Source organism: Phascolarctos cinereus, unplaced genomic scaffold, assembly GCF_003287225.1.
Source record: "Phascolarctos cinereus isolate Bilbo 61053 unplaced genomic scaffold, phaCin_HiC Scaffold_4;HRSCAF=312, whole genome shotgun sequence".
NCBI classification, from domain to species: domain Eukaryota; kingdom Metazoa; phylum Chordata; class Mammalia; order Diprotodontia; family Phascolarctidae; genus Phascolarctos; species Phascolarctos cinereus.
In genome coordinates, this window is record NW_027555847.1 from 228735014 (window position 1) to 228760699 (window position 25686).

The 25686-nt window shown below is 48.5% G+C and overlaps 4 protein-coding genes across 9 annotated transcripts; 3 read left to right on the forward strand and 1 right to left on the reverse strand.

The window, feature by feature from the left end:
* The first annotated feature begins 473 nt into the window (after positions 1 to 473).
* TMEM265 (transmembrane protein 265) lies at positions 474 to 2315 on the forward strand. Its single transcript, XM_021008617.2, has 3 exons — positions 474 to 561; positions 1082 to 1255; positions 1814 to 2315. Exons 2-3 carry the CDS (start codon positions 1085 to 1087, stop codon positions 1973 to 1975), a joined length of 333 nt encoding a protein of 110 aa, XP_020864276.1. The 5' UTR covers positions 474 to 561; positions 1082 to 1084; the 3' UTR covers positions 1976 to 2315.
* Positions 2316 to 3336: 1021 nt separating this feature from the next.
* PHKG2 (phosphorylase kinase catalytic subunit gamma 2) lies at positions 3337 to 10561 on the forward strand. 3 transcript variants are annotated; one of them, XM_021008608.2, is made up of 11 exons: positions 3337 to 3446; positions 3879 to 3991; positions 6558 to 6669; positions 7012 to 7066; positions 7305 to 7422; positions 7709 to 7774; positions 7964 to 8127; positions 9209 to 9299; positions 9381 to 9534; positions 9623 to 9748; positions 9964 to 10561. In XM_021008608.2, the coding sequence occupies exons 2-11, from the start codon at positions 3897 to 3899 to the stop codon at positions 10246 to 10248; spliced, it is 1266 nt and encodes a 421-aa protein (XP_020864267.1). In that variant the 5' UTR covers positions 3337 to 3446; positions 3879 to 3896; the 3' UTR covers positions 10249 to 10561. The 3 variants fall into 3 exon arrangements, with proteins under 3 accessions (XP_020864267.1, XP_020864265.1, XP_020864266.1); XM_021008606.2 differs by lacking the exon at positions 3337 to 3446 and having other exon boundaries at positions 3462 to 3991; XM_021008607.2 differs by lacking the exons at positions 3337 to 3446; positions 7305 to 7422 and having other exon boundaries at positions 3465 to 3991; positions 6558 to 6733.
* On the reverse strand, positions 8670 to 14510 carry CFAP119 (cilia and flagella associated protein 119). 4 transcript variants are annotated; one of them, XM_021008609.2, is made up of 9 exons: positions 13913 to 14508; positions 13435 to 13466; positions 13098 to 13163; positions 12706 to 12875; positions 11791 to 11861; positions 11479 to 11595; positions 11303 to 11363; positions 11118 to 11216; positions 8670 to 10838 (listed from the first exon to the last, which is right to left on the reverse strand). In XM_021008609.2, exons 1-9 carry the CDS (start codon positions 14123 to 14125, stop codon positions 10642 to 10644), a joined length of 1026 nt encoding a protein of 341 aa, XP_020864268.1. In that variant the 5' UTR covers positions 14126 to 14508; the 3' UTR covers positions 8670 to 10641. The 4 variants fall into 4 exon arrangements, with proteins under 4 accessions (XP_020864268.1, XP_020864274.1, XP_020864270.1 ...); XM_021008615.2 differs by lacking the exon at positions 11791 to 11861 and having other exon boundaries at positions 12706 to 12772; positions 13913 to 14510; XM_021008611.2 differs by lacking the exon at positions 11118 to 11216 and having other exon boundaries at positions 13913 to 14510.
* Positions 14511 to 14656: 146 nt separating this feature from the next.
* Positions 14657 to 25686, forward strand: RNF40 (ring finger protein 40). Its single transcript, XM_021008599.2, is given in 20 exon segments — positions 14657 to 15076; positions 15968 to 16135; positions 16399 to 16540; positions 16766 to 16972; positions 17193 to 17314; positions 17403 to 17549; positions 17634 to 17708; positions 17861 to 17980; positions 18113 to 18292; positions 19239 to 19374; positions 19803 to 19924; positions 20299 to 20750; positions 21268 to 21385; positions 22499 to 22648; positions 22731 to 22943; positions 23039 to 23107; positions 23109 to 23168; positions 23254 to 23394; positions 23487 to 23588; positions 23735 to 25686. Coding segments are annotated over 20 exon segments (3033 nt in total). The 5' UTR covers positions 14657 to 14944; the 3' UTR covers positions 23912 to 25686.

The window sequence follows — 25686 nt, forward strand, 5'->3', positions numbered from 1 at the left end:
GGAGGCTTCTGATTTCCTGGGATGCTGGAGGGTGGGATGGGACTTGGGCTTCATCCATTTCTTCAGTCTTGCCCGAACCATCTATTACCCTTCTGTGACCTGAGGTGGTTAGAAGACTTTTGAATGAAGGCTTTAACACAAGCTTCTAAGAACATTACGCTGTCCGATCAAATTATCTCATCGCCTTCCATCTCCCGGTAGTTCTTGACTCCAGCACCACCTCCTGCCCCCCCAAGCTCAGATTTGTACACCTAGGAATTAGTATACTTTGCCAACGAGTCATTCTTGCCTTCTCTTCCCTGAAGTCTGGTATAGCCTAGCTTTAACGTCTTGCATCTCCCTCCCTCTGGCTTCAGCTTTCCATTTTCCAGACTGGCCCTGCTGCTCAAACAGGTTTGAGGTGGCCCCACCCCACTCCTGTAGCTTTAGCTCTTAGGGTGGGTAGATAGGGAGCCATGCCCCACCCCTAGGCCCAGATCCCTGAGTCAGAAGGAGATACCTCCACCCAAGCCAAACCCAAACCAAGAGGCTGGGAGCTGAAATTCAGGGACCTACTGCCAGGTAAGAATCTCTCTTCCTCTTTGACTTCCCCTGGCTTTATCACAAACTTCTTGTATCTTTGTTCGTTTCCCATAAACTGTAACTATATCACTTTAACCCTAAACTGACTTAAGCTCAATTCTCCCACATACTCAGTCCCTTCATTCACATTCATTGCCCTCCTTTGCTTTTTTCCTCCCACTTCCTCACCTATTTTTTTCCTGTTTTTCCTGCAATCTTCCTCCCCTTTTATCTACCAAGTGTCTCCCCAAACACTGATTAATTTGGACAATGCTAATTTCATACCAGTTTATTTCCTGTGATGGAGAAAAGGTAAGAAAAAGGAAGTCCTAGGGAAAGAATTTAGCCGGTAAACCACCTCATGCATGAGTCATTGCAAAAACTTGTTAAGAAAATTCCTGGTCAGACAACATTCCTGAGAAATGGGCTATGCCACTTGATGTTCTTAAAGGGATTTGATATCTAGAAAGGAGAGCTAGTGCTTGGGATCCCAAATACCCTGACAGACTGTCCTCTACAGGTGATGGGAGAAGAACAAAAGGCCCTGGAGACCTTGGTGAGCATAGAGACTGACCCTCCTCCAGCCTCACCTCCTGTTGGCTGCAATTGGTACTCGCTCCGGTGTCTTGCAGCCACTAGTGTCGTCTTTGGCTGCTCCTGTCTTGGAATCATGGCTCTTGCATTTGCTGTGCAGGTGAGGGATGTGGGACTCGGGAAAGGGCAGGGATGGACAAGGTGGTAGGGGGTTAAAGGAGTGGGATAAAAGGGTGAAATGGATGGCAGCATGCAGTTGGGCAAAAGTAAGACAACCTACAACCTGGACCACAAACCAGGTTTTTTTAAGCTCTTTGAGACCAGGGACTATCTATATACTCAGCACTCTGAGTGCTTTGCACATTAATAAACAATTTAATAAATGTTTTATTCATTGACCTTTGCTATATAAAAAACCCTTCAAATCCTGTGGATTTGGTAGAAAAGGAGGAAAAATGGAGGAGCACCTAATGGTACTGTCCCACACTTAGATAAAGCTAAAAGTGTTTTCATACTATTACCTCATTTACTATTTACAGTAACCCTAGGGATTGAGTTAAATATAAATTATGCCCATTTTATAATTAACTGAGAAGAACCAGAGATGAGGCACCTCTCAGAAACTAATAAATTAGACACTTAGAATTTGTGTTTTGAGCCAGTTAAGTGAAGGATGAGAAAGGAAAGTGCTGACTGATCTGGGGTCCTGACTTCACAGGCTGAGGAACGACGTAAGGCTGGGAAACCAGAGGAAGCATTGTTCTTGGGGAATCGAGCCAGGCGTCTTGCCCTGGCTAGTATTGCAGTGTGGCTTGGAGTACTTATACTGGGACCCCTGCTCCTCTGGCTTCTGTCATATGCCATTGCCCAAGCAGAGTGACCCTACTGTGACAAACTTGGACATGAAGTTGCCCTGTGGCATGATAGGTGGACCTCACCTACAGCAAGGTCCATCATCCCGACCAGAAGAACAACAAGGTCCTCCAGGTCCTGGAGGGTATTTAAACACCTTTCAAAAAGTGGTTTCCAGAGGCTGTCTCCCCAGCATGCAGACAACAGAGAGCTGATCAATATAATAAAAGGTTTGGACTTGAATGGACTCACTCCTGCCCATGGGACCTTCACACAGACGTGGGGTTGGAGAACAGGCACTCCTGATTCCATTACAATTAATTTTGTAATTAAAAAAAATTTTTAGGTGGAAGGAAATGCCCCTGTATGCTGGTCTACACTGTCTTTTCTGTCCCCTGATCCTGATGATAGCCGTTTGTTCAATTTCAGAGGGTGAGAAAGACAACCTCAGAGTACTGAACCTTTTTCAGTTTGACAAATATGCAGTGACTATTTAGAGTCTTTCTCACCTGACACCTCTTGACTTTACAAATCCTTATTCTCACCTGGCACTCCCCCCACCTCGACTTTACAAATAAGAAAGCAGAGTCTCAGCAAAGTTAAGTGACGTGTCCAAGGTCATCCAGCTAGTAAGCCAGAACTAGAACTCATCTGTCTCCCAGACCCTTGCAACATGTTATGTAACTAGCATTGTATTTACTGGGCTAAAGAAAGAAAAAGGTGGTTGGAGGCGGAGGAGTTGGAAACGGTTAGTCGGAAGTGAAAGCTTTTCACCATTCCCCCAAACTCGAGACCTTGCTGCAGCAGATTAGGGAAGAAACCTGCTGCAAAATGGATAGAGGGTCTGGGATAAGACTTAGCTCTTTTTTCCCGTTGCCAGCAGATGGAGACAACATATTGGCTTCCCGAAGGGAGCTTGGCTTCGAAGAGGAGAAAAGTGAAAGCGGGTCTGGATTCCTCCTCCTAGTAGATGAATCTGGCTGGCTCTCTCTTTTATTCAATGATGGTCCAGGTTAAACCATGCCTCGGGGCATGAATAATCCAGGGGCGGTCCAGGTACCAAGTGCCACTCTCCATAACCCCGCCAGTGGAGACCCCACTTCAGAAAGAAGTCAGTATCCACTGATGAACTCGATCACTTCCGGGGTCCCTTAAGCAGGGTTCCCTAGTCAAGTGTGTCCCGCCCACTTACCTGCTTTTGCTGCGCGCCGATTGGGCAAAACGTTCACTTTTCCCGTCCTGAAAGGGCGAGGTCCGCCCCCTCCCTCTGGGTCCGGGGTCGGCTTCCTACTGGCTAGTGCTCGCGGGCCCTCGACAGGGAGATTGACGAACTGCGCAGGGGGGTGGAGCGGAAGCGAGGGAGCGGCGTCTGATTGGTTGAGGGGGCCGAGGCCTCCGGAGATTGACTTGGAACAGCTCGCCCGGAATCCTGGAGTGAGCCGCCTCGTGGAGACCCCGAACCTCCAAGAACACCCCCCATCCCCCTCCCCATCCGCCCGGTGGGTGAGACCGAGCGAGACCCCACGGCTTCAACCCTCCCGCCCCCACCCCGCTTTCCCAGTGCGCCTGCGTGCCAACGGTCCCATTCTTCCTCCCCGCCACCGCGGTTTCCCCTTTTCCCCTTCCCTCCGCACCCGTCCCCCCATCCCTCCTCTCCCTCTTCCCTCCCCCCCAGCCCTTCCCCGGACCCCAGCTTCTCTTAGGGCACCTCCCCCAAGCTCAGGCCCTCAGTGTCTTCCCTAGTCCCCTCCTCCCCCCTCCCCCTCCCCCGTCCCCTGCCCCTCTCTTAGGACCCTGGCTCTTCAGCCGCTCGCTCGGCGCCTCAGGGACTCCCGATGCGTGTCCCCCCAGTCTCAGCCCCGCAGCTCGGGCTGGTGGGCCTCACTGCCCTCCTTCCCCTCCCTTGCCGCCCTCCCCTCGTGTCCTCGCAGGCTCCGCAGTCTTTCAAGATGACTCTGGACGTGGGGCCGGAGGATGAGCTCCCCGATTGGGCGGCAGCCAAGGAGTTCTACCAGAAGTACGACCCCAAGGATGTCATTGGCAGGTAGGATCCTCGGGAGAGGCGGCTGGCTTTCACGGGCGTCCTGCGGGCAAGAGGGACCCCTTACCCACCCCCATCGGACAGGTGAGGGAGCCCCACAGACCTGGAGGCAGTGACTGGCCAAAGGGCCCACCTGTGCTGACTGTCAGAGCTGGGGCCTGGGCCTAGACTGGGTCCTTGCCACCTGTCCTCGCCCCCACCCTCCAATAATAAGTGGAAATGCTTTCAGAGCTGTTACTTAATTTGAGAGGAAAGAGAGTACCCCACTGCAGCAGAAAGAGCATTTGGAGACCAGAATTCCAGGCTTTGGCTTTGACACTGACTCAGTTGTGTGTACGGGCAAGTCCAATCATCTCTCTAGGCGCTGGTTTCCTCATCTATAATTTAGAGGTTTACAAACAAACAAAAAAAACCTCCGGCTTGCCTCCCTGTTTCTAGTTGAGAGCAAGTACTACGCCATAGGAAACTTGTTAAAGGCTATTAAATCTGGAGAAGAGAAGACACAGCCAGGGTCCTAGCATCTTAAATTTAGAGCCAGAATGAACTTTAGAAGTCATGTAGGGGCAGCTAGGTGGCGCAATGGATAGAGCTGCAGCCTTGGAGTCAGGAAGACCTGAGTTCAAATCTTGCCTCAGACACATAACACTTACTATGTGTAACTATGGGCAAGTCACTTAACCCCATTGCCTAGCCAGAAAGCAAAAAAAAAAAAATTTTTTTTTTAAAAAAGAAGTTATCTAGTCCAGTCCTCTTCCTTTTACAGCTAAAGTAACCAAGGCCCAGGGTTGTTGTCATATGGAAGAGGGATTCGATTTAGGATCATAGATTTATAGCAAAAAAAGGTCACCTAGTCCCCATGCCTTATTTTATAGAGGGAAGACTTGAGGCCCAGAGAGGTGAAAATGTCTTGCTAAGGTCACAGAGGAAGCGACAGAGATAGGATTTGAACAGATCTATTGTTTTGCTTGCTCCCAGAAAACACCTAAAAGCCATGGGTAAAAAAGTTTCAGATGAGCATATTTCTGTCTAAAATGAGCAAAACATTTGTGAGTACTATAGCTGTATAGAAGTGGAAGAGCCTGTCACCTCCTGGTTGCAGGATATCTTTATGTATAGGCTTGACAGTTGCTCAGAGGGTCATTCATTCAACCAGGGATAGCACATGTGGTGCTTATGTTTAGGTGTAGTTTGTATAAGTGACCCCTGAGGTCTTTTAAAATTTGAAGTTTTATTGCTAGCATTTGTTTCACATCCTTTTCATTTCCCAATATATCTCTCTTCCCCATCCAAGCAATTTTTTATAACAGGGAATAGAAAGAGGAAAACTTTAGCAAAACTAAACCAACATGTCAGCTAAGTCCCACATTCTGTACGATGCCCTACCTCTGCAAATGAGGGGGAAGGTACACTTTCCTCTCTCTTCTGGGGGCCAGAAGTTTGGTCATTATCGTTTCAAGTTTTTGTTGTTTATATTTTCCATTTACATAGTTTTGTTTTCCTTGTTCTGCTTACTTTATTTTGAATCAGTTTGAATGAGGCTTCCCGTGCTTCTCTATATTCTTTATATCAGTTATTTCTTACAGAGCAGCAATAATTCATTACATTCATATACCACCACTTGTTTAGTCATTTCCCAGTCGGTTGGCTTCTATTTTGGTTTTCATTCTTTGCAACTACAAAAAATGCTGCTATAAATATTATAGCATATGTAGGATCTTATGTCCCTTCTAAAATGAGATACTGTAATTGTTGTGGATGGGTAGTTACTTTGCAAGAATCTATCGGGGCAGCTAGGTGGCACAGTGTATATAAAGCACTGGCTGGAGTCGGGACGAACTGAGTTCAAACAGCCTCAAACACTTACTAGCTGCGTAATCTAGAGCAAGTCACTTAACCCCAATTGTCTCCCCCCCACAAAAAAAATGCTTCTATCTAAGCATTGTACAAATATGAAGGACTATTTGATGCTTCCCAAAACCACAAGGTTTTACTGTCTTCATATGAAATTGAAGAGAGACACAGGCTTCATTGTTTAGTGGACATGTAGCCAGGAGACACCTGGGTTTGAATCTTGACACTGAGACTTAATAGACATAATGACCCTCAACAAGTCATTTAATCTCTCTGCTTCTTAGCTTCTTCACCTATAAAATGGAGATGTTTGCACTCCCTGTTTCATAGGGGTATTGAGACAAGTGTTTACAAACCTTAAATCACTATCATAAATGTAAAGAAACAGATTGCTTCTGTATAACTTTGCGTATTATGATGTTAGTAGCAAAGCTGCCTCCCAATCTTTATATTCTTTTAATCAATCAACAAATCCTTCTTGATTTATTTCCTATAGATAAGGTCTATCTAAGCAGGCAGCTGGAAAAAGAGGAGGGGATAAGAGATAGAGGGTTGGGAAGAGGCCATAAGGTGATCTGAACCAAGGATAAAGTCCAAGGAAGGTTATCAGGTGGGTAGGGGGTGGCAGAATGTGCAAATGGTAGGCAGAAGAAAAGTTTGGCCCTCTCACCATCCCTTTTTTTTTTTTGGTCCTTTCCCCCACCCCACCTTCAATCAGGGGCATAAGTTCTGTGGTCAGGCGCTGTGTTCACCGTGCTACTGGCCAGGAGTTTGCAGTGAAGATCATGGAGGTTACTGCTGAAAGGTTGAGTCCTCAGCAACTGGAGGAGGTGCGAGAAGCAACCCGAAGAGAAACCCAGATCCTGCGCCAGGTTGCTGGCCACCCCCACATCAGTGAGGCTATACCTCCTTTCTTTGATAACTCAGTTACCCTGACTAACCCCTAATTGTCCCCGAAAAGATTCTCCCTTCTACCCCAACATTGCCTAGTCATCCCCTTCTGGCTGTGTGCCATTACAAATTCATAACCCTTGGACCCCATAACTCCCCATCTTACCTCTTTTTCCTTTCCCTATAATAGCTCCCATCTCTAACAGTGAAAAAAGCACCCTTAATGTGTCTCCTCCTTTCTATTTCTCTGTCTTTCCTTCTCTTTTTCCCTCTTTCCCCAGTCACCCTCATCGATTCCTACGAGTCTTCTAGCTTCATGTTCCTGGTGTTTGACCTGTGAGTATCTCCCTACCCAGGTTTGAAAACTTTCCATAGCCTTGTGCCTGGCCCACTTCCCTAACTTCATCCCTCTGTAGATGTGACAGCCTGCTCCCCACATCTTTCTCAGTTCCTTCTCTTTGGCTCTGGACCCCATTTCCCAGGCTTCCCTCCCTTTTTCTTTTGCCTTCTCTGCCTCCTTTCCTAAGAGTGAAAATGACTAATCAGCTCTAAGGTAACATCTTTAACCAGGAAGGCATATCACCGAGATATATCACCGAGCTAAAACCAGACCCTCGAATACTTCACTGGGTTTATAGCCTGTGTGACCGCATAAGTGATAGCCATCCATTTCTCTGGGGCTTTGACAATCCGTAAGAAGTAGGCCCTGTTTGATGAGCCTGAGGGATTCCCTCAGTTTTTTAAACTTAGGTTTGTCAGTTGTAGAATATATTATAGGCCCTTTGGCTTCTTCCAAGAGAAGAAACAGTTAAGAGACTGTTTCTTTCTTGTCTTTGTATACTTAGTACTGTGATGACCTTGCATATAGTGGACATTTAATAAGTATTTGTTTAACTAAATTTAAGGAAGACAATGACTGGTTCCCGTTAGCTCCCCATATCAAATGCATCTTTTTCCCATTGATTTTTCATCTTTTAGAATGCGGAAAGGAGAGCTGTTTGACTACCTCACAGAGAAGGTTGCTCTCACAGAGAAGGAGGCCAGGTAAAAAGGAGACCCAGGGGATGAAAACCAAAGGGAAGAGAAGGGCAAAGGCCCTGGTACCCAGGGAGTGAGGGAACTAAAAGGGAAAAGGCTTTCTGTGTCCCCACAAAAAGGAGGGGATGAGGAAAGAACTGCTAGGTTTGAAAGGTGCTGGCTCTGGGACTGCAGAGGAGAAGGCTCTCCCCCCAGGTCTATCATGCGGTCTCTGCTGGAGGCTGTGAGTTTTCTTCATGCCAACAACATCGTGCACCGTGACCTGAAGCCTGAGAATATTCTTCTAGATGACAGTTTGCAGATTCGCCTTTCGGATTTTGGTTTTTCCTGCCACTTGGAACCTGGCGAGAAACTTCGAGGTAGGGGAGTCAGCCATCCTGAGCAGCTGAATCTTGGCTGGGAAGGGGTCAAAGACCTGATGAAGAAGGTGACTGGGAAACACATACCTTAGGTACAGAAGAAAGGAGAAGTCATTAAGGATGTATAGAAGCCAATGTTCAGGGAACTCATTCTAGGTGGGTAGAGATCTTTGTGAGGTAACTTTAGAAATAGTCACAACTTGTCAAAAAAAAGTACAGAAAAAGAGATGGAACCTCGGTTAACTGGAATCCAGCAACAAGTAGGAAGCCCCAGTTAGACTGTGAGATAGTCTCAATTTCTGAGTGAAACAGATAAATCACTTTAAAATAAACTAATAGCAATTTATTCAAAGTACCTTCTTAAAGGTTATATGACCTGGGGTCATTACAGATCCTGTCTAGTTTCCTTTGTCTACAGTATTAGACAAATATCATTGATTTTTAGCAAGTACTTCCATGAAGCTCTACAAGATTCCTACTAACAAAAGATTGTTAGTTCCTTGAACTATAGTATATTATTGAAAGGATTTTCGGTAACAGGGTTTAAAACAAAGAGCTTTTATTGGCTGAGAAAAATGATTTAATCATTATACCACATTCCCTGAACATTCCTGTTTTAACATTAGTGACTTATACATATTGTGTCCTTAAGATATTGAGTGTGTGGAATTGTGTTGGTAACTGGGGAAACCTTCACAGAGGAAATAGATTTTCCAAGAAAAAATGTATTCCAGGTTAGGAATGAGCAAATTATGTGTGGGATTATAAACAGATTTAGTTGACTGAAGTAGTAGAGTTGTATTGGTGAATAAGAAGGTAAGATTGGAGAAAGCCTTGATGTAGTCAAAGAAATTGTGGATTTGATCAAATACGTGAATAGGAGGCCAGGCAGGCATTTTCAGCTGGGAGGGTGAAAAAAGGAAAATAATATCTGAGACTCCTCCCAGTAGCTAAACATAATGGATTGGAGGAGAGGGAAAGCCTAGAGGTAGGGAAACTAGCTAGGAGTTGCAGTAATCAAGGCTCCAGGGGCCAGCAGTAGGATGTTAGCAGAATCCCTAACGTGTCCTTCTCTCTTCAGAATTGTGTGGGACCCCAGGATACTTAGCCCCAGAGATTCTGAAGTGCTCCATGGATGAAACCCACTCTGGCTATGGCAAGGAAGTTGACCTGTGAGTCACTAGTTACTTGGTTGGTCTTCTTTCTCCCATTTCATTCCCCTGCTCCTAAACCTGTTCTTCTTCCCTTCACAGCTGGGCCTGTGGGGTTATCTTGTTCACACTCCTGGCTGGCTCTCCCCCATTCTGGCATCGACGCCAGATTCTGATGCTAAGAATCATCATGGAGGGCCGATACCAGTTCAGGTCACCAGAATGGGATGACCGATCAGCAACTGTCAAAGACCTGGTGAGTAGATCAAAGGCTGAAAGTGGGGGGGGAGTTGAAGTAGTCCAGGAGTAAAGAGAAGTGTCTCATGGCCCCTGCCCTCTCTTAGATCTCCAGGCTGCTCCAGGTGGATCCTGAGGAAAGACTGACTGCAGAGCAGGCCCTGCAGCATCCCTTCTTCCAACGCTGTGAGGGTAGCCAAGCCTGGAGCCTTTCTCCCCTTCAGCGATTCAGGGTAAGGAACAGAGAGAAAACATTACAAGACAGAGGGTCCTGGGAAAACAAAACCCACCACTACCACACATCTACCTCACTTTACCCTTCCCTTGGACCTAGGTGATAAGAGAAGATATTATCTCCCTGGGACCCAACTATCCTTCACAGGTGTCAACTCATACTTTTAGTGTGTCCATGATCTTGTTTTTCTTGTGTTTTTTTTTTCCCTCTCAGGTAGCAGTATGGACAGTGTTGGCTGCAGGCCGAATAGCCCTGAGCGCTCGCCGGGTAAAGCCCATGACCAAGGGAGCTCTATTAGGAGACCCGTATGGGCTTCGACCAGTGAGACAACTCATTGACAGTTGTGCCTTCCGCCTCTATGGACACTGGGTAAAGAAGGGTGAGCAACAGAACAGGGCTGCCCTCTTCCAACACCGGCCTCCTGGCCCATACCTGGGCTACAATCCAGAAGAGGAGGGAGATCCAGCCAACACTGATGATGAATCTATTGTTGCATAGTTCAGACCTCTATCCTGGAGCCCCCAGAAGTCTGCTTCCCAGCCCAAGAGCCTTGGGAAGTCCTGGTTTCTCCATCTGAGGGCTTCAGTCCACTCAGTCACCTTGGACTCTCGCTGAAGGCATTCTTCCCTTCTCGTGCTCTGTGATGATGATGCTACTGTAAAGGGGACCAGTGCTATGCCCCCATCCCTGCTGCTCAGGACTACAGGACTTGAATGGAAGGAAAAGGGACCAGCTGAGAATGATATTCACATCTTTGCTGTTGCTGTCCATTTTTCATGTGAAATAAATCATCCTGCACACTGGGAAACAAGTGGTGTCTCAAGGTGGAGTGAGAAGGTGCTCAGAAGAGGACCCGGGGGAAGGGACAGGGCACTTGTCTGGCCCAGGCTTTTATTTGGGTAAATGCTCCAGGGGTGACTTGGCTTTGTTTTTGCTCTTGGAGACTAAGGTAGGATTTTCAAGGGCAACCAGCCTGCTATTGAGCTGCTCCTCGCCAGCCTTCAGTCGCTCCTCCACCAACTGCCTGAGTTGCCCCAGCTCCTGGGTAAGCTGGGCTGAGATGAAATCTCGGAGGATATCGCCCGGATCTGGGTTGTTGAAAAAGTGGTTCATACTTGAGCTGAAGGAACCTTTAAATAAGAGAACCTCAGTCCCAAGTTGTGAGGAGAGAGGATTCATGGTGTCATGGTGACATGACCAATGAGTGTCATGGGAGGTAGGAAATACACTATTCTCAATTTAGTCCTTAAGGAGCTCCCTTTGGCTAGAAGGAAGCCCTCCAAGGAAGACTGTGAGCAGCAGAATTTTTTTCTCTATAGGATAAGAAAGAGAACAGCTTCCCAGGGAAGACTTAGGGAAACAGGTACCCCTTGATTCTTTACTTGGTTCTTGTTCAGTTTTGATTTCTGGTGCTGGCTTTTCTAGAACAGGAGATGCTGTCTCCACTACCCTTTCTTCCTCTTGTACTACAAAACGAAAGGGAGTAGCCATGAGCCCCAGAGCATGCTTCCCAATCCTCTTCCCAGGCCCACTTTAATCTCTACCCACTTACCATCTGCTGGGGGCTTTACTTCAGGCAGACCTACATATCTCAAAGACAAGTCTAACCGCACCTGGGAGAGCAGAGGGAATTTTGGAAGAGGAAGAGAGGAATGACAACTATATTAAGATAGGGAAATGGGAGAAGGAATAGACTGGGAGGTTACTTGTATCCTGTGGGACCAGTACCTGGGGAGTGAAGACATACTTGTAGAGCTTAAAATGACGGAAGTAGGTGTTGACAATGTAATCTGATAGGCTCAGCAGCTGCTCTTCCCCAAATAAGTCAATGCTGAAGGGGGGTCGCTGTGGGAAAGGGTAAGAATATATAGCTTGGTTCTTTTTCCTACAGAACCTTCAGAGCAAAGAAAGGGAGAAAGTACTATAGCTTTGGCCTCCTAGGACTTGAGGTAAAGGAGGGAAATAAAAAAATTCTGCAGCACTGGGATGAGGGTGTTCTAAATTTGTTAGAGTTCTCATTTCCACTGTGATGGGACTGACCCTGACTCCATGGCAGAAGAGGAGGTTGGTGAAAAATTGGAAACATTCTTCCACGTTGCCCAAGGGGGTTGCTGTGGAGAAGGAAGAATAAGTGACAGTTATAACTCCCCTCAGCCATATGGAATAAAAGGAGTGGAATGACCTAGGTCTAGGAATAGGGATTGGGTCTCTAACTGTAGTGATATACAGAACTCTGGAATGAGGTTACTCCCTCTGCTAATGCAAGATGGCACCTTCTCTGCAACTTCTTAAAAGAGTTGCCCAGAAACTGAGAAGTTATAACTTGGGTTATTTGCTCAGTATCACACAGCTGGTATATATCAGAGGTAATACCTGGATGCAGGGCTTCCTGGTTCCAAGGCTATTTCTGTTCACTAGTACCCATCATTGTCACCTGGAATAACTGATTTCCCCTCCCTCAGCCTATTTGCTCTTCCACAAAAGGCCGAAGTAAAACTCTTGAGGTCCCTCCCAATATTCTGCTGTGAACCTTATTTCTGATAGCCTTCAGGTTCTGTACAAGTCAAATCAACAAGCATTAAGTGCCTACTTTGTGCCAGGCACCATGCAAAGCACTGAGGATATAAAGGTAAAAACAGTCTCTGCCCTCAAGAAGCTCACAACCTAATGGAGACAAATGCAAAAAACAAAACAAACAAAAAAAACTATGTACAAATGATGAGTACAGAATAAATTAGAGATGTGGCTCCTGGGTTACTGTTCATTTCACTTCTGAACCCAGAGAAACTCACCCTCACCCTTACTCCTACAGCTGCCCAGCCAGTACCAAGCAAGCACTATCTGATGCTCATTATCACCCCTGCCCAACCAGCCCCTCCCACCCACCCTTCTCAGCCTGGATCTGAAGAATCTCTGCAAGGCCCTTCTCCCTGGGGCTCTAACACCTCGACTCACCAATGCAGGCCTTGTGGAGGTCCTGAAGCAGAGCACAAGTAGCCGAGGTCTGCTCCTGAGAGAAGTGCTGCTGCCGGCAGAAGATCAAGGTGTGGCAAAACATATCCAGTATCACTGCCTCCCTAGGGCTCCTCTCGGTCTTCCCCAGGCCTAGCAGTTCTGCCAACAACCTTGGGGTGGATTAAGGTGAGGGTAGAGAGCAACCAGTTCAGGAGTAAAAGATCCTTTTGAGTCACCCCATCCTGGATTCCTGGGAAGGTCTATCTTTCCTCCTGGTGTGAGCTCCCTCCCTCCTTGTTTGCCTCATCCATTCAAAAAAACAGACTATTGGGGTGGGGGGGAGAACCTTTAAGGTAATCTATTCGAACCCTCTTAATTCACTTAGCCCGTACTCCTGCATCTCTTCCAAGGTGGTGGTTTTCTCCAGTAGGTCCATGGAATGTACATCCAGGTATTTCCTGCAATTTGAAAAGAGAGGCGGTTGGATACAGGTGCTAGGAAGAGGAATCCAGCACATGCCAGCTGGATTGCGAGTCATGAGACCTGAATTCTAGTCTGAAGTTTTGTCACTTCTCTGCTTGGCCCTCTCAGGGCCAGTTTCCTTATCTCTGACTAGGTGAATGCCCTTTTCCTGCTGTCTGATTCTAAAACATTCCCTTGCACTCTGCTCACACCCTTCCCGGATCTATCCCAGCCCATCCGCCGCCCCAGTCCCAGCCCCGAGCTCACCACAAGCAGATCCGGGGCGCGGGAAGTGGCGGCTGCGGAGAAAGAGGGTTGTGTGACAATGCGGCTGGGTTAGCGGGGCCCTCGGGAATCTCTGCCCTCGGGCTTTCTCTAGGGAAATACGAGGGGGCGAAGCAGGCGAGCTTCCCTGCGGCTCGCTCGGTTAGACAGTCCCGGCGCGTGAACGTTCGTGTGTTCATGAGAATTCACCAGCCAGGCACGCCCCACCCATTCCCAGGGATGCAGCGAAAATATCACGAAGAAAAATATGTGCATTCCTGCCCGGGCTTCAGCAGTTCTTCGCAGAGACGTCAGCGGCTGCAGCCTTGCAAAGACTAGCCAGGCTAGGAACGTTAAGCGGCCTGGAGTCCTAAAAGCTGACCCGACCCGCTCCTCTTGCGGTACCGAAACTGGGGAAGCTAGGGGTAAATAAACGTCCCTGATGACTACCCACGAGTGAACAAACTTGTCCCGCGCTCACCGGCAACAGGTTGGCTCCCAGCTCCTCCTCTTTGCTTTCTCCCCCAGGTTCGGGCTCTAGCTCTTGATTTAGCTCTTTCGCCGTCTCTAAATTCAGTTCTGCTTCCTGGTTCAGGCCCAGGGTCGCATCCAGCCGCTCCTCGGAGCTTGGGTTGAAGCCCAATCCCACAACAGAGCTCAGTCCGGAAACTGCACTTGATTTTCTTCGTTCCATCGCACCACCCGCTGCCGCTGCCCCAGTCTCTGTGGCTCTGTGCCTCCGCCTTGTGTGCCTTCAGGCCTCGGCTACGGGTCAGAGCATTGAGGCCTGCCCCCTGTGGTAACTCGTCAGCCAATCGGGACCAAGAAATAGTCTTGGTTCAGCCAATCCGTCAGAAGCGTCGTTGCTTGGGTTAGCGGTTGCTAAGGTGACTTATGAGGGCGGGGTAAAGGCGCAACAGGAGTGAAGAGCGGACCAATAAATGAGAAAATGCTGCGCGGCGCAGTATTTTCCGCCGCGAATATATGCTGTCCTCTGAAACTACCAATAAGGAAGAGGGTGGAGTTCCTGGGACAGAGGAAGTGTGGTATGGAGACGGTTGCTATGGTACTTTGTCATTTCACCAATCAAGGGGAAGAGGATGGGCTCCTGGCTGAGAAAGCATTACGGAGGCAAGAGGCGGTTCTAAACTCCAGGCTCTGACCAATAGGAAAAGAAAACTGACCAATTTAGTTACGTGCCCGCCCACTCCTCCGCGCCTGCGCGCTTTGGAGGAATTCAGTGCGACATCCGGTGACGTACATCGTGGCGGCGTTTGGCGGAGCCTGACACAGGTGAGGGATCCCCTGGGGGCCAGGACCCAGGGAAGGCCGCTGGTCAGCTGGGGAGCTGTTCGAAGAAACTGAAGCCTCCCTGGGAGAAGATAAGAAGGAAGGAGAGGGAAAGGAGGAGCGAGGCCTCCCCGCCCCCGTTGGGACCCTGAGTCTCCCCGGGCCCCGCCTCTCCCGCAGGTAAAGGAAGGGCCGCCTCTGGTCGCCCACCTTCTCTGCAGCCATGTCGGGGGCCGGCAACAAGCGCGCAGCCGGGGATGGGGGCTCGGGCCCCTCGGAGAAGAAGCAGAATCGAGAGGAGAAGACCACGACTACCCTTATCGAGCCCATCCGCCTGGGAGGCATCTCCTCCACGGTCAGTGCAGCCCCTTCCCCTTCTCCCCCTGCTCCCCATCCTCCCCCCCTTCCCCACACCTCACCCCCGTCCCTACCGCTCATCCCCGACACAACAGTCGGACCCTGTGTATTGGAAAGAGCCCCTTAACTGGAATCTAAAGGAATGAAACTCGGGTCCGGAAGCCTGGCCGTGGCCAAGTCAGTTATCTGCCCTAGGAGCTTCAGGTTTCCGTGTAAAACGAGGTTAACCCACAAGCATCCAACTATGTAAACCTCAAAGCCCCCCACTTTGTTATCTCTTAGGTAGTGGGATCGATCCAAATCTGATCTCATCCTCCTGAGAAGAGATTACATCTGTCTACTCCTCTCTCTTCTAATTCTTGTCTCTGCCTTTATGTAAATATTCTGCAGGAAACCTACCCGGAACACTGAAGGTCTTCTGGTTCCTTAAGTATTTGGGGAGAACCACTGTAGCATTCAAGCTGTCCCTCTGTCATCCTTCCAATTCAGTACAGATTAATTCACGTTTATGGCTACATGTGTTTCGTTAACATGTCTTCATTAATGTTTTTAATGCTTTGTGACATGGTGGATAGAATGCTAGACTTGGAGTCAGGAAGACAAGTCATAACTTCTCTAGGCTCAGTTTCCCCTTGTGGGAAATTTGTAATGCCCATTTTGCAGGATTGTTGTGTGGTTTAAAGGAGATCATATGCAAAGTACTTTACGAACTTTAAAGTGCTATTTAAATTCACTTGACATTATTAGGGGTCCCCTTGTTAGAAGTTACAGTGAGATTTTGATTCACCATTACCTTCTTCAGGACTCTGCTTTCCATTTCTCTTTTTCTTGACATTTTATTACAGCCCTCCTGACTCACATGTTCTTTTACTCACTCTGCCTTCTACAGGAGGAGATGGACCTGAAGGTGCTACAGTTCAAGAATAAAAAATTGGCTGAGCGACTGGAACAACGACAGGCCTGTGAAGATGAACTAAGGGAGCGGATTGAAAAGCTAGAAAAGCGCCAGGCCACTGATGATGCTACACTGCTCATTGTCAACCGCTATTGGGCCCAGGTACGTCTCCACCAGCCATGATTCCTGCCATTTGCCTGAGTTTATCTAGTCTGGAGCTCTAGAATCCCCTTGCTTCTTTTAGGCCATGCATCTTCATTTTCTTGTTCCTTTTATCTCAGACCCTGTATCAGTCCCCAGTTTTCTCTTCTTTGAGATCTTGTTTCAACTTCCATTTCTGAGTTTTCATATTCCCCTTTCGGAGAGAGATATTTTTGCCACTGAAGTCTCCAGAAAAGTCTTGTTCTCCTATTGCTCCCTCACAGCTGGATGAAACTGTAGAGGTCCTACTCCGACGACATGAGGGACGGGGAGAATTGCTATCTAGGACAGAGGAACCGGGAGCTCAAGATGGCACTGAACCTGATGGGGCCCCTCTGCCTGAACTGGGAAACACAGAAAGAAGAGGTAAGACCAGTGGTGGAGAGAGATCAAAAAGCATGGGGAAAGTGATGAGCAGAGTGGAGACAATACACGTTTTTAAGTGACATATAAATGTTAGTTATTAATAAAGGGCCTACACCACACGTTATGCAGGACGCTGCTTTTCATTTCTCCTTTTAATTATTGCCCTTCACACTCTATAGTATGCCCATGTCAAATATGACAGTCATATTTGGATCTCTGTTACAGATCTGCCCACTCTTCAGCTTCGGCCCCCACTGAGCGAGCCAGCTTTGGCTTTTGTGGCAGCCCTGGGTGCCAGCAGTAGCGAAGAGGTAGAACTTCAGCTCCAGGGCCGCATGGAGTTCTCCAAGGCAGCAGTGTCCAGAGTAGTAGAGGCCTCAGACCGACTTCATCGGCGAGTAGAAGAACTGTGTCATCGAGTCCAAAGCAGAGGTGAATCCAGGAGCACTCAGCCCCCTTCCCTGTTCAGAATTGAGGCATATCAGTTTTTATTTGACTGCAGATGCCCGTATGCTGCCTGCCTATAGCAGGCCTATTGCACATTTCCTCAGTTCCTTCTAGGAACCTTTTCTCTGTCACACAGTCTCAGTTTCCTGCTGATAGCTTTTTCTTGTGGTTGCCACTGCCCTCTTATCAGTCCCTCCTTTTCCAGGAGAGTGTGAATCTCTCGGGGAAGGCCTTAGGACTTTAACCAGGGAGCTTGGACAAGACAACAGGCGACTACAGGACTTGACCACACAGCTGCAGGAGAAGCACCACCGAATCTCTCTGGAAGTAAGACTGCTGATATGGGGCACTTTGATGAACGTGGGGAGGAAATAGGAGAACACTCAGCCCACACCTCACTACTTCACCTCCACAGTACTCAGAACTGCAAGACAAGGTGACATCAGCAGAGACCAAGGTGCTGGAGATGGAGACTTCAGTGGAGGATCTTCAGTGGGACATTGAGAAACTGCGCAAACGGGAGCAGAAGCTCAATAAGCACCTAGCTGAAGCTCTGGAGCAGGTAGGGACTGGGAGAAGATAAAGGGAAGGTCAGTGAGTTGGTTTCTGGACTCCCGTGATTCTGGTTTTTTTTATTCTGTTCTAGCTCAACTCAGGCTACTATGTATCAGGGAGCTCAGGGAGTTTCCAAGGAGGCCAGATCACACTCAGTATGCAAAAGGTGAGCTACTAGTGTTCTGTTCCCCATCACTTCCTTAGAGTCGCACTGTCTTAAGGCCCTTGAAATCCCTCTCCCCTTCTGAGGTCCCATTTTGGTTGTCTATTTTGCTCACATATCTCTGTCCCTTTCTTTATCTTGCTGCCCTGGCCCAGTTTGAGATGCTGAATGCTGAGCTAGAAGAGAACCAAGAGCTGGCCAATAGCCGCATGGCAGAGTTGGAAAAGCTTCAGGCGGAGCTGCAGGGTGCTGTGCGGAGCAATGAGCGGCTGAAGGTGAGGCCTGGGCCGGGGAGGAGAGAATAGTTCAGGAGAAGACATCGCTTCAGAGAGCGTCTTTAAAAGTGTGGAAGGATATGGACCAAATGATCCAGGACTTTATTATTCTGTTACCTTTTCAACTCCCAGGTGGCTCTTCGGAGCCTGCCTGAAGAAGTGGTAAGAGAGACTGGTGAGTACCGACTGCTCCAGGCTCAGTTCTCTCTGCTCTACAATGAATCCTTGCAAGTGAAGACCCAGCTAGATGAGGCACGGGGGCTACTTCTGGCTACCAAGAACTCCCATCTCAGGCACATTGAGCACATGGAGGTAAGGGCCAACAGTCATGATAGGCCCATCATCTGCTTCCAAGTCCTAAATCATTTTATCTTCCTTCTGCTATCCCCCAGGAAAGGCCCACCGCACCATTTACAGTGGAGATAGGGACTCAGAGTCCTTTGATGTACCATAGCATTTAGGGGAGTGGGAAGGGGAAAAGAAAGAAGCAGAGCCAGTATTCTAATGCATATCACCTCGTTCCATTCTAAATAAAGGGGGGAAAAAAGACTAGCTGTGAACAGGGAGTTTGTATAGTTGTTATAAGTTTTTAATTAGGCATCAGTGGTTTTCTATCTCTGAGGTGCTGCTTTTAATTCAGTGTATTTTTCTTAAACATAGACACATCTCTTTCCTCAGGGAGGAGTGGGGATGCGTGGAGAGGGCAAGGTGAAGTAAAGTACAGTTGTGGTTTATTTTTATTTTATTTCTCATTTGTGGGTGGAACAATACCATTGTACAACAAGAGATATCTTTAATTCTTCTTTTCCTACTGGGAAAGAAGTTAAATTGCACTCTGCCTAAACTCTGTAGCATAGCAAGGATTGTGACTGTACTATCTGGGGGGGGGGGGCATCTTTTTTGGGGGGGTGCTAGGCAGTGGGGTTAAGTGACTTGTCCAGGGTCACACATAGCTTGTAAGTGTCAAGTGTCTGAGAATGGATTTGAACTCAGGTCCTCCTGACTCTAGGGCTGGTGCTCTATCCACTGCGCCACCTAGCTGCTCTGATCATACTATCTTTTGAAGGGAAGAGAGGGAATGGGGTCATGATATCTTTAGGGCTTAGCCTAAGTCTAGGCCTAGGCCAATATGTATTGTAAAGAGCAGTGGATTCAGAGGTAGGAAACTTGGTTTCCCAGCATTGGGTATGAAGATATGAGAGAGGTGTCCCTTCTTTGGCCTCTACCTCCCAATTTCTGTGCTCTTGATTATGGGCAGAGTGATGAGCTAAGCCTGCAAAAGAAGCTTCGAACTGAAGTGATTCAGCTAGAGGACACATTAGCCCAGGTGCGCAAAGAGTATGAGATGCTGCGAATCGAATTTGAGCAGAACCTGGCAGCCAACGAGCAGGCAGGTAAGGGATGCTGGAGGTTGTCATCGGGGCTAACCTAGGGCTTGAGACAGTGTGTACTGTAAAGGCCAGTGGACTTAAAGTCAAGAAGCCTGGTTTTTCTAGTTCCAGCTCTGTTGCCGTCTGTGAATCCTGTAAGTCATTTCACCATCTGGGGCTCCATTTCCTCTCCTGAAATGGTGACAAAGTAAGGCTCTCGCTTCCCCTCAGAGGTTTTTGAGAATGAGTTAATACAAATGTGTATGACAGTGTTTTAAGAACTATAAAGTGCATACAAATGTCTGGTAGTAGTTTCCCAGCTTTCTGTACTGTTGTGACTCCTCCTCCTCCTTCTCCTTCTCCCCTTTGAGGGGAAGTGAAGACCTGAGGGTGTGATCCAAGTGAGCTTCTGCTGTCACCCTGAAGTTCCCTCCACCTACCTTTGCCCTTAGGGCCCATTAACCGGGAGATGCGCCACCTGATCAGCAGCCTGCAAAACCACAACCATCAGTTGAAGGGCGACGCACAGCGGTATAAGCGGAAGCTGAGGGAGGTGCAGGCAGAGATTGGCAAGGTCAGGGGCTTGGAGGGGGCCACGTCAGTGGGCAAGTCACTTAACCTTTCTGAAACTTTTTCATCGTCTGTAAAATAGGGATGATATTTTCACTACTCATAGGGTGGTAGTGAGGAAAGAGCTTTGGAAATGTGATTTGTTATTGAGATGTGGGGTAGCACAGAGCCTGGCACACCATAGACACTAAATAATCGTTTATTGTGTCATATAATTTTGTAGATGGGGCCAGCAGAGTATTGCTTAGAAGTCTGTGGACTGGAACATGTGGCAGGATGGGCTGGAAAGTCTTAAATGAACCAGGCTTTGATGAGAGTGTTCAGTGCTGCCAGGGACTTCAGAGCCCTGACACTTCTTTCCTTTCTGGGTTCTCATAGCTCCGGGCACAGACTGTCGGCTCAGGCCCTTCAGCCCCATCCCAAACTGCCTCTGAGGATCAGGGATCAGGAGGAGGAACATTGGCCCCAGTGAAAGAAGAGGAGAGTTCTGGGTCAGGGCTAGCTGCCCTCCAGGAAATCAAAAAAGAGTCAGTCTCAGCCCCAGTTACCCCCACAGCTTCCATGGCCAGCGTGGTGAAGAAAGAAGAGCCCCCTTTTGAAGAGGAGGTGCCTCTTACCCAGGCCCAAACCCCACACACTATACCCCAAACACCTGCTTCCAGAAGCCGAGAGGCTGAGCCTCGAGGAAAACGAGAGCCCCGAGACCGGGAAGGGCCAGGTTCTGGGACCCCAACATCCTCTTCCTCAAGGGGAGATCGAGACAAGGCCAAGGCTGAGGAGAGCAAGAGGAAAGAATCAGAATTACTCAAGGGACTTCGAGGGGAGCTCAAGTGAGAACCAGCCTTGACCCCTTACTTCCTTATCCCAACTCCTCTCCCTCTCATCCCTTTCCCTCTTTCTGGGTCTCTTCCTTACCATTTTCTTCTACATTTGCTCTGTCACCCTTATCAGCTAAAAGGCAAATAAATGTGCAACAGTTGAAGAATTGTGCTCAGAGTCAACCCTGGCTTCTTCTAGGTTCTAGTTCTGATTCTATCACTCACTATATGACTTTGAGTAAGTCACCTGCCCACTACAGGCCACATTTCCCACATCTACCAACTGAGGGGGAGTTGGAATAGATGATCTTTTCCAGCTCTCATAGTCACTACAGTATTCCAAGATGGCCTCAGTTCCTGCTTGCCATGTGTTGTACCTATTGATTGCTCCTTCTTTATGACCTCCCCTTTCCCCTTTCTTATAATCTTTAGCATACTGCAGTCTCTTCCTCTGACCCCTTCTTCCCCGCTCCCCCAACCTTCTCACAAAATCTACTTTGCTCTCCAACTTGGCTTCTTCTCTGCCCAGGAAGGCCCAAGAAAGTCAGAAGGAGATGAAACTGCTGCTAGACATGTACAAGTCTGCCCCCAAGGAGCAGAGGGACAAGGTGCAGCTCATGGCTGCAGAACGCAAGGCCAAGGCTGAGGTGATATCGATGTAAAGCCATTCTGTCCTTTGGGAAGGGAGAATAGGGGCATGTTCAGGATCAGTGCTACATAGGCATCATTTTGTGAGTCCTTCTTGTTTGAGCTTAGAAGCACTGTGATTTGACAGGCAAAAAAGCTCATGGGATCTCAGGCTGTATGAGTAGCAATATGGGATAGAGAACCATGGCTTTCATAGTCTCAGTGTTCATTTGTGGGCCCCAAGCTGAGGTGTGTCCATACCATAGGCAAGCAGCCAGGATGGTGATAAGACTCAAAACCGTAGCAGACAAGGACCAGTTGGAAGAATTATGGATGTTTAACCTGGAGTACTGAATACTTAGAGAGGACAGATAATGGCTTCACATCGTCAAAAGGCTGTTATGTAGAAGAGGGAGAATTCTTATTCTGTTGGACCTCATGGGACACTCATTAGAAATTATATTCACATATTTTGCAAACTTTTTCGAATTAGAGCAGTACAGTATTGGAGTGGACGGTAGCTTGTGAGTTTTGTATCACTTGAGGTCTTCAGTCAATGGCTAGATAAATCACTTGTGCAGAGGGATTTTGATTTCAGGCAAGGGCTACACTGGACTACCTCTGAGCCCTATTCCAGCTCTGAGTTTGAGTAATGATTCTAAGAAGGTTGTGGTAGCAGCAGCAGGAGATAAAGGATAAAGGTGCTGACTAGTGATTGAAGGGAGAAAGGCCTTTTTAGCCTCCAGGAAGGCAGAAAGACAGACTTGTAGATGGGGTGGGCTTTGTGCTTGGGCTGGAGAAGCAAGGGGCACAGGAATGGCTTCTGGGATGGAGGGGGTGCAGCTGCTTTGACTAGATTCCAGATTCTGAGTGGGGTTAGAGTGAGCAGCTGAGGCTTTCCTGGTCAAGCTAGAGAAGGACAGTAGGGTCAGTCATGGGACTGTCCTGAGAGTAGATGGTCTCACCTGGGTTCTGAATTATGTCTGAAAAAGAGCAAGAATAACTCGGGTCAGGAGTAACAGCCACTTCTGGGACATGGGCTGGGCTGAGTTCCGAAAGCTCCACAAGTGGTGGTGGAAGGGACAGGCCAGCAACGATCTTTCCCCCAGACTTAGTCCCTGTGCCTGCCACAGGTGGATGAGCTTCGGGGCCGCATCCGGGATCTGGAGGAAAAGGAAAGGAAAGAAAGTAAGAAGTTGGCCGATGAGGATGCTCTTCGAAGGATCCGACTGGCAGAGGAACAGATTGAGCACCTGCAGCGCAAGCTCGGGGCCACCAAGCAGGTGTGAGGCCAAGCTGTCCCTTTGTTCCTCTCCTTCCCATACCTCCTCCTTACCCCCACCAACCACAGACATATTCCCCCAGGAGGAGGAAGCGCTGCTCTCAGAGATGGACGTGACTGGTCAGGCTTTTGAGGATATGCAGGAGCAAAATGGTCGCCTTATACAACAGCTGAGGGAAAAGGATGATGCCAATTTCAAGCTAATGTCAGAGAGAATCAAGTCCAACCAGATACATAAGCTCCTCCGGGAAGAGAAAGATGAGCTGGGGGAGCAGGTCCTGGGCCTCAAGTCTCAGGTGCAGACACTGGCAAGGGGTAAGGAGGGGGGACCACAAGTGAGACAAAGAAGCCACCAAACCCTCAGGTACCATCCCCTCCCCTCATGCCCTAGGTGGATGCTCAGCTCTTGGTGGTACAGAAGCTGGAAGAGAAGGAACGAGTTCTTCAGGGCAGCCTGGGGAGCGAGCGTAGAGAAGGAGCTGACCCTACGGAGCCAAGCCCTGGAGCTTAATAAGAGGAAGGTGAGAACATGGGCTGAGTGAGTAGACATTCCAGAGTTCTCCCAGGCCTCCCCAGTTCACTCATCATTTGCCCTCTGACCTCTAGGCAGTGGAAGCAGCACAGCTGGCTGAGGACCTCAAGGTGCAGCTGGAACACGTGCAAAGCCGGCTTCGGGAAATCCAGCCCTGCCTGGCCGAGAGCCGAGCAGCTCGAGAGAAGGAGAGCTTCAACCTCAAGAGGGCCCAGGTGAGGACAGGGCTAAGGAAGGAGAAGGGGCCTCAGCCGGATGGTGTTAGGAGCAAGGGTTCTAGGTACTAATCCTTAGGAATCTTACCTAGGAGGACATTTCTCGACTCCGGCGGAAGCTGGAGAAGCAGAAGAAGGTAGAGGTCTATGCCGATGCTGATGAGATTCTACAGGAGGAGATAAAGGAGTACAAGGTGAGCATGCAGGGTGGGATTGAATGAGACAGGGCGGGGTCCAAAAGTTCTAACTAGGTGAGGAGGAGAGGCTTTGGGCCTAGGGAAGGTTAAAATAGAGTGATGGACTGACTGAACCTATCCCTTCTTCATGCCCTGTGTCTCAGGCCCGGTTGACCTGTCCCTGCTGTAACACCCGGAAGAAAGATGCTGTCCTCACCAAGTGCTTTCATGTCTTCTGCTTTGAGTGTGTACGGGGCCGCTATGAGGCCCGCCAGAGAAAATGCCCAAAGTGTAATGCTGCTTTTGGGGCTCATGACTTCCACCGTGTCTATATTAGCTGAGAGGCAGCTTGCATCCAAATTCCTCAACTTCTACAGTCTGTTGGTTGAGCTACAGGGTTGGAGGACCAAGGCCTGCATGGTTTCCATGGTGCTGTCAACTGAGCCTAGACCTCAGGAGTCATGCCTCCAAGCCTCTCTTCCTTTTTGCTTCGGACCTTGGCCATCCAGCCCTCAAACACTTCACCCATTTGGCATGTGTGAGTTTATCCAGCCATACCCTCAGATCTTGATTTTTCTGGTTCAGAACCCAGGCATCCTGAGCCCCACAACTCACCTCCAAGATTGGACTCTCCTGGTGAAAGCACCCTCTGCTCTGGTGTCACAGGAAGTGGCTCACTTTGGAAAAGGTTGCCTTTCTCCATTTGGCCTTATCTGGACCCAGCCTGGCAGGGGAAGGTGATTCTGTAGTCTGGTCTGCCTGAGCTTAGGTGAACTTGCCCCTCTGAAGGCTGATTTTGGGGAGGAGAGTTATTTTCTGCCACATTAATGTCAGTCCACAGGGAAAGCTCTCTATGATTCTGGTCTGTAGCCAGGCCTCATCCACAGTTTTTTCTTCTCCCTTCATCCCCTTTCCCTTGTTGCCTCACTTCCAAAAGCTCTCTGGCATTCATCCCTTTGGGACTGTTCTCCTTATTAATCAGCCTGGCTTCCTAGGAAATTTCCTTTCGCCTAACAGGGTGCGTCAGGAGGCATTACAACTTCAGTCTCATTCCCAGAGTAAGATTTCCCGTATTAACCTCCACCTTGAGGAGCCCTCCAAAGTACTTGTAGTAGCTGCATCTGGATCAGGGGCTGGCCCCACCAGGTGCCTTCTCTACTATTGGGGGAGCTGGGCCAGGCACCAAGGGGAGTCATCTCATCTTCTTAGGTCTGAGAGGGAAATCTTTCCCCTGTTGGGTGACCCATGAAGGGTCACTCACTCTCACTCTCTCTCTCTCTCTCTATTGCTTTCTGTCTCTTTTCTTTGTAAGGAGCTGCCAAATCCTTCTGAACCTGGTATACTTGGGTCTTTTCACTCTGGGGCCAGTATTACTGGATGAGGCTGGGACTATCCTCAGGTCAGGAGGAGGATCTCTCTCAGAATGGTGAGGGTCTCCGGGATCCAGTGCAACTGAAACTGCCCCCCCCCCCGGCAAAGCCTTTGCTCCCTTTGTGACAAGGGTCAGGTGTCCCATTGCTCTGCATTTTCCAGAAATCCTCTGCCTAGGAGCTTTGGTCCACTGTGCATTTGCTATCCAGACCCCATTTCTCTCTCCTTCAAAAGCTCTAGCCTTCAGCTCTGGCCTTCTTGGTTGTCCTGCAGGATCTGGGAGTCCCATATGCTAGAGATGGAACCAAGGCTTTAGGTTTAGTTGGCCCCTCGGGCTTTCCCTGAGCCCCCTCATCTCAGAGCCCCAGTTACTCCAGGCCCACTTCTTCCATCTGATGATTACAAATGAAGCAGGGATTAGTTCTTAGAAGGAAGAGAAGAAGTAACTAGAGAAATTAAGAGACGACTATGGTGGAAAACAACAACATAGCCGAAAAGATTTTCCAGTAACAAATTTTCATATCTGAGTCCCATCTGATTCCTCCTCATGTTCAACTTCCATCCTCATTCTTCTCTCTACACCTCTCCCACCAACATCTTATCTCATGACTTCATCACCAAGGAGGGGCAAGATTCATTTTTCAAGGTCCTATAATGCTTGGTTCCAGATGTCCTGTGTGTTAGATTTCTTGTATGGCTGATATTTGTTGTGAAGAATAAACATTAAACCTTTCCCTGGAGATCA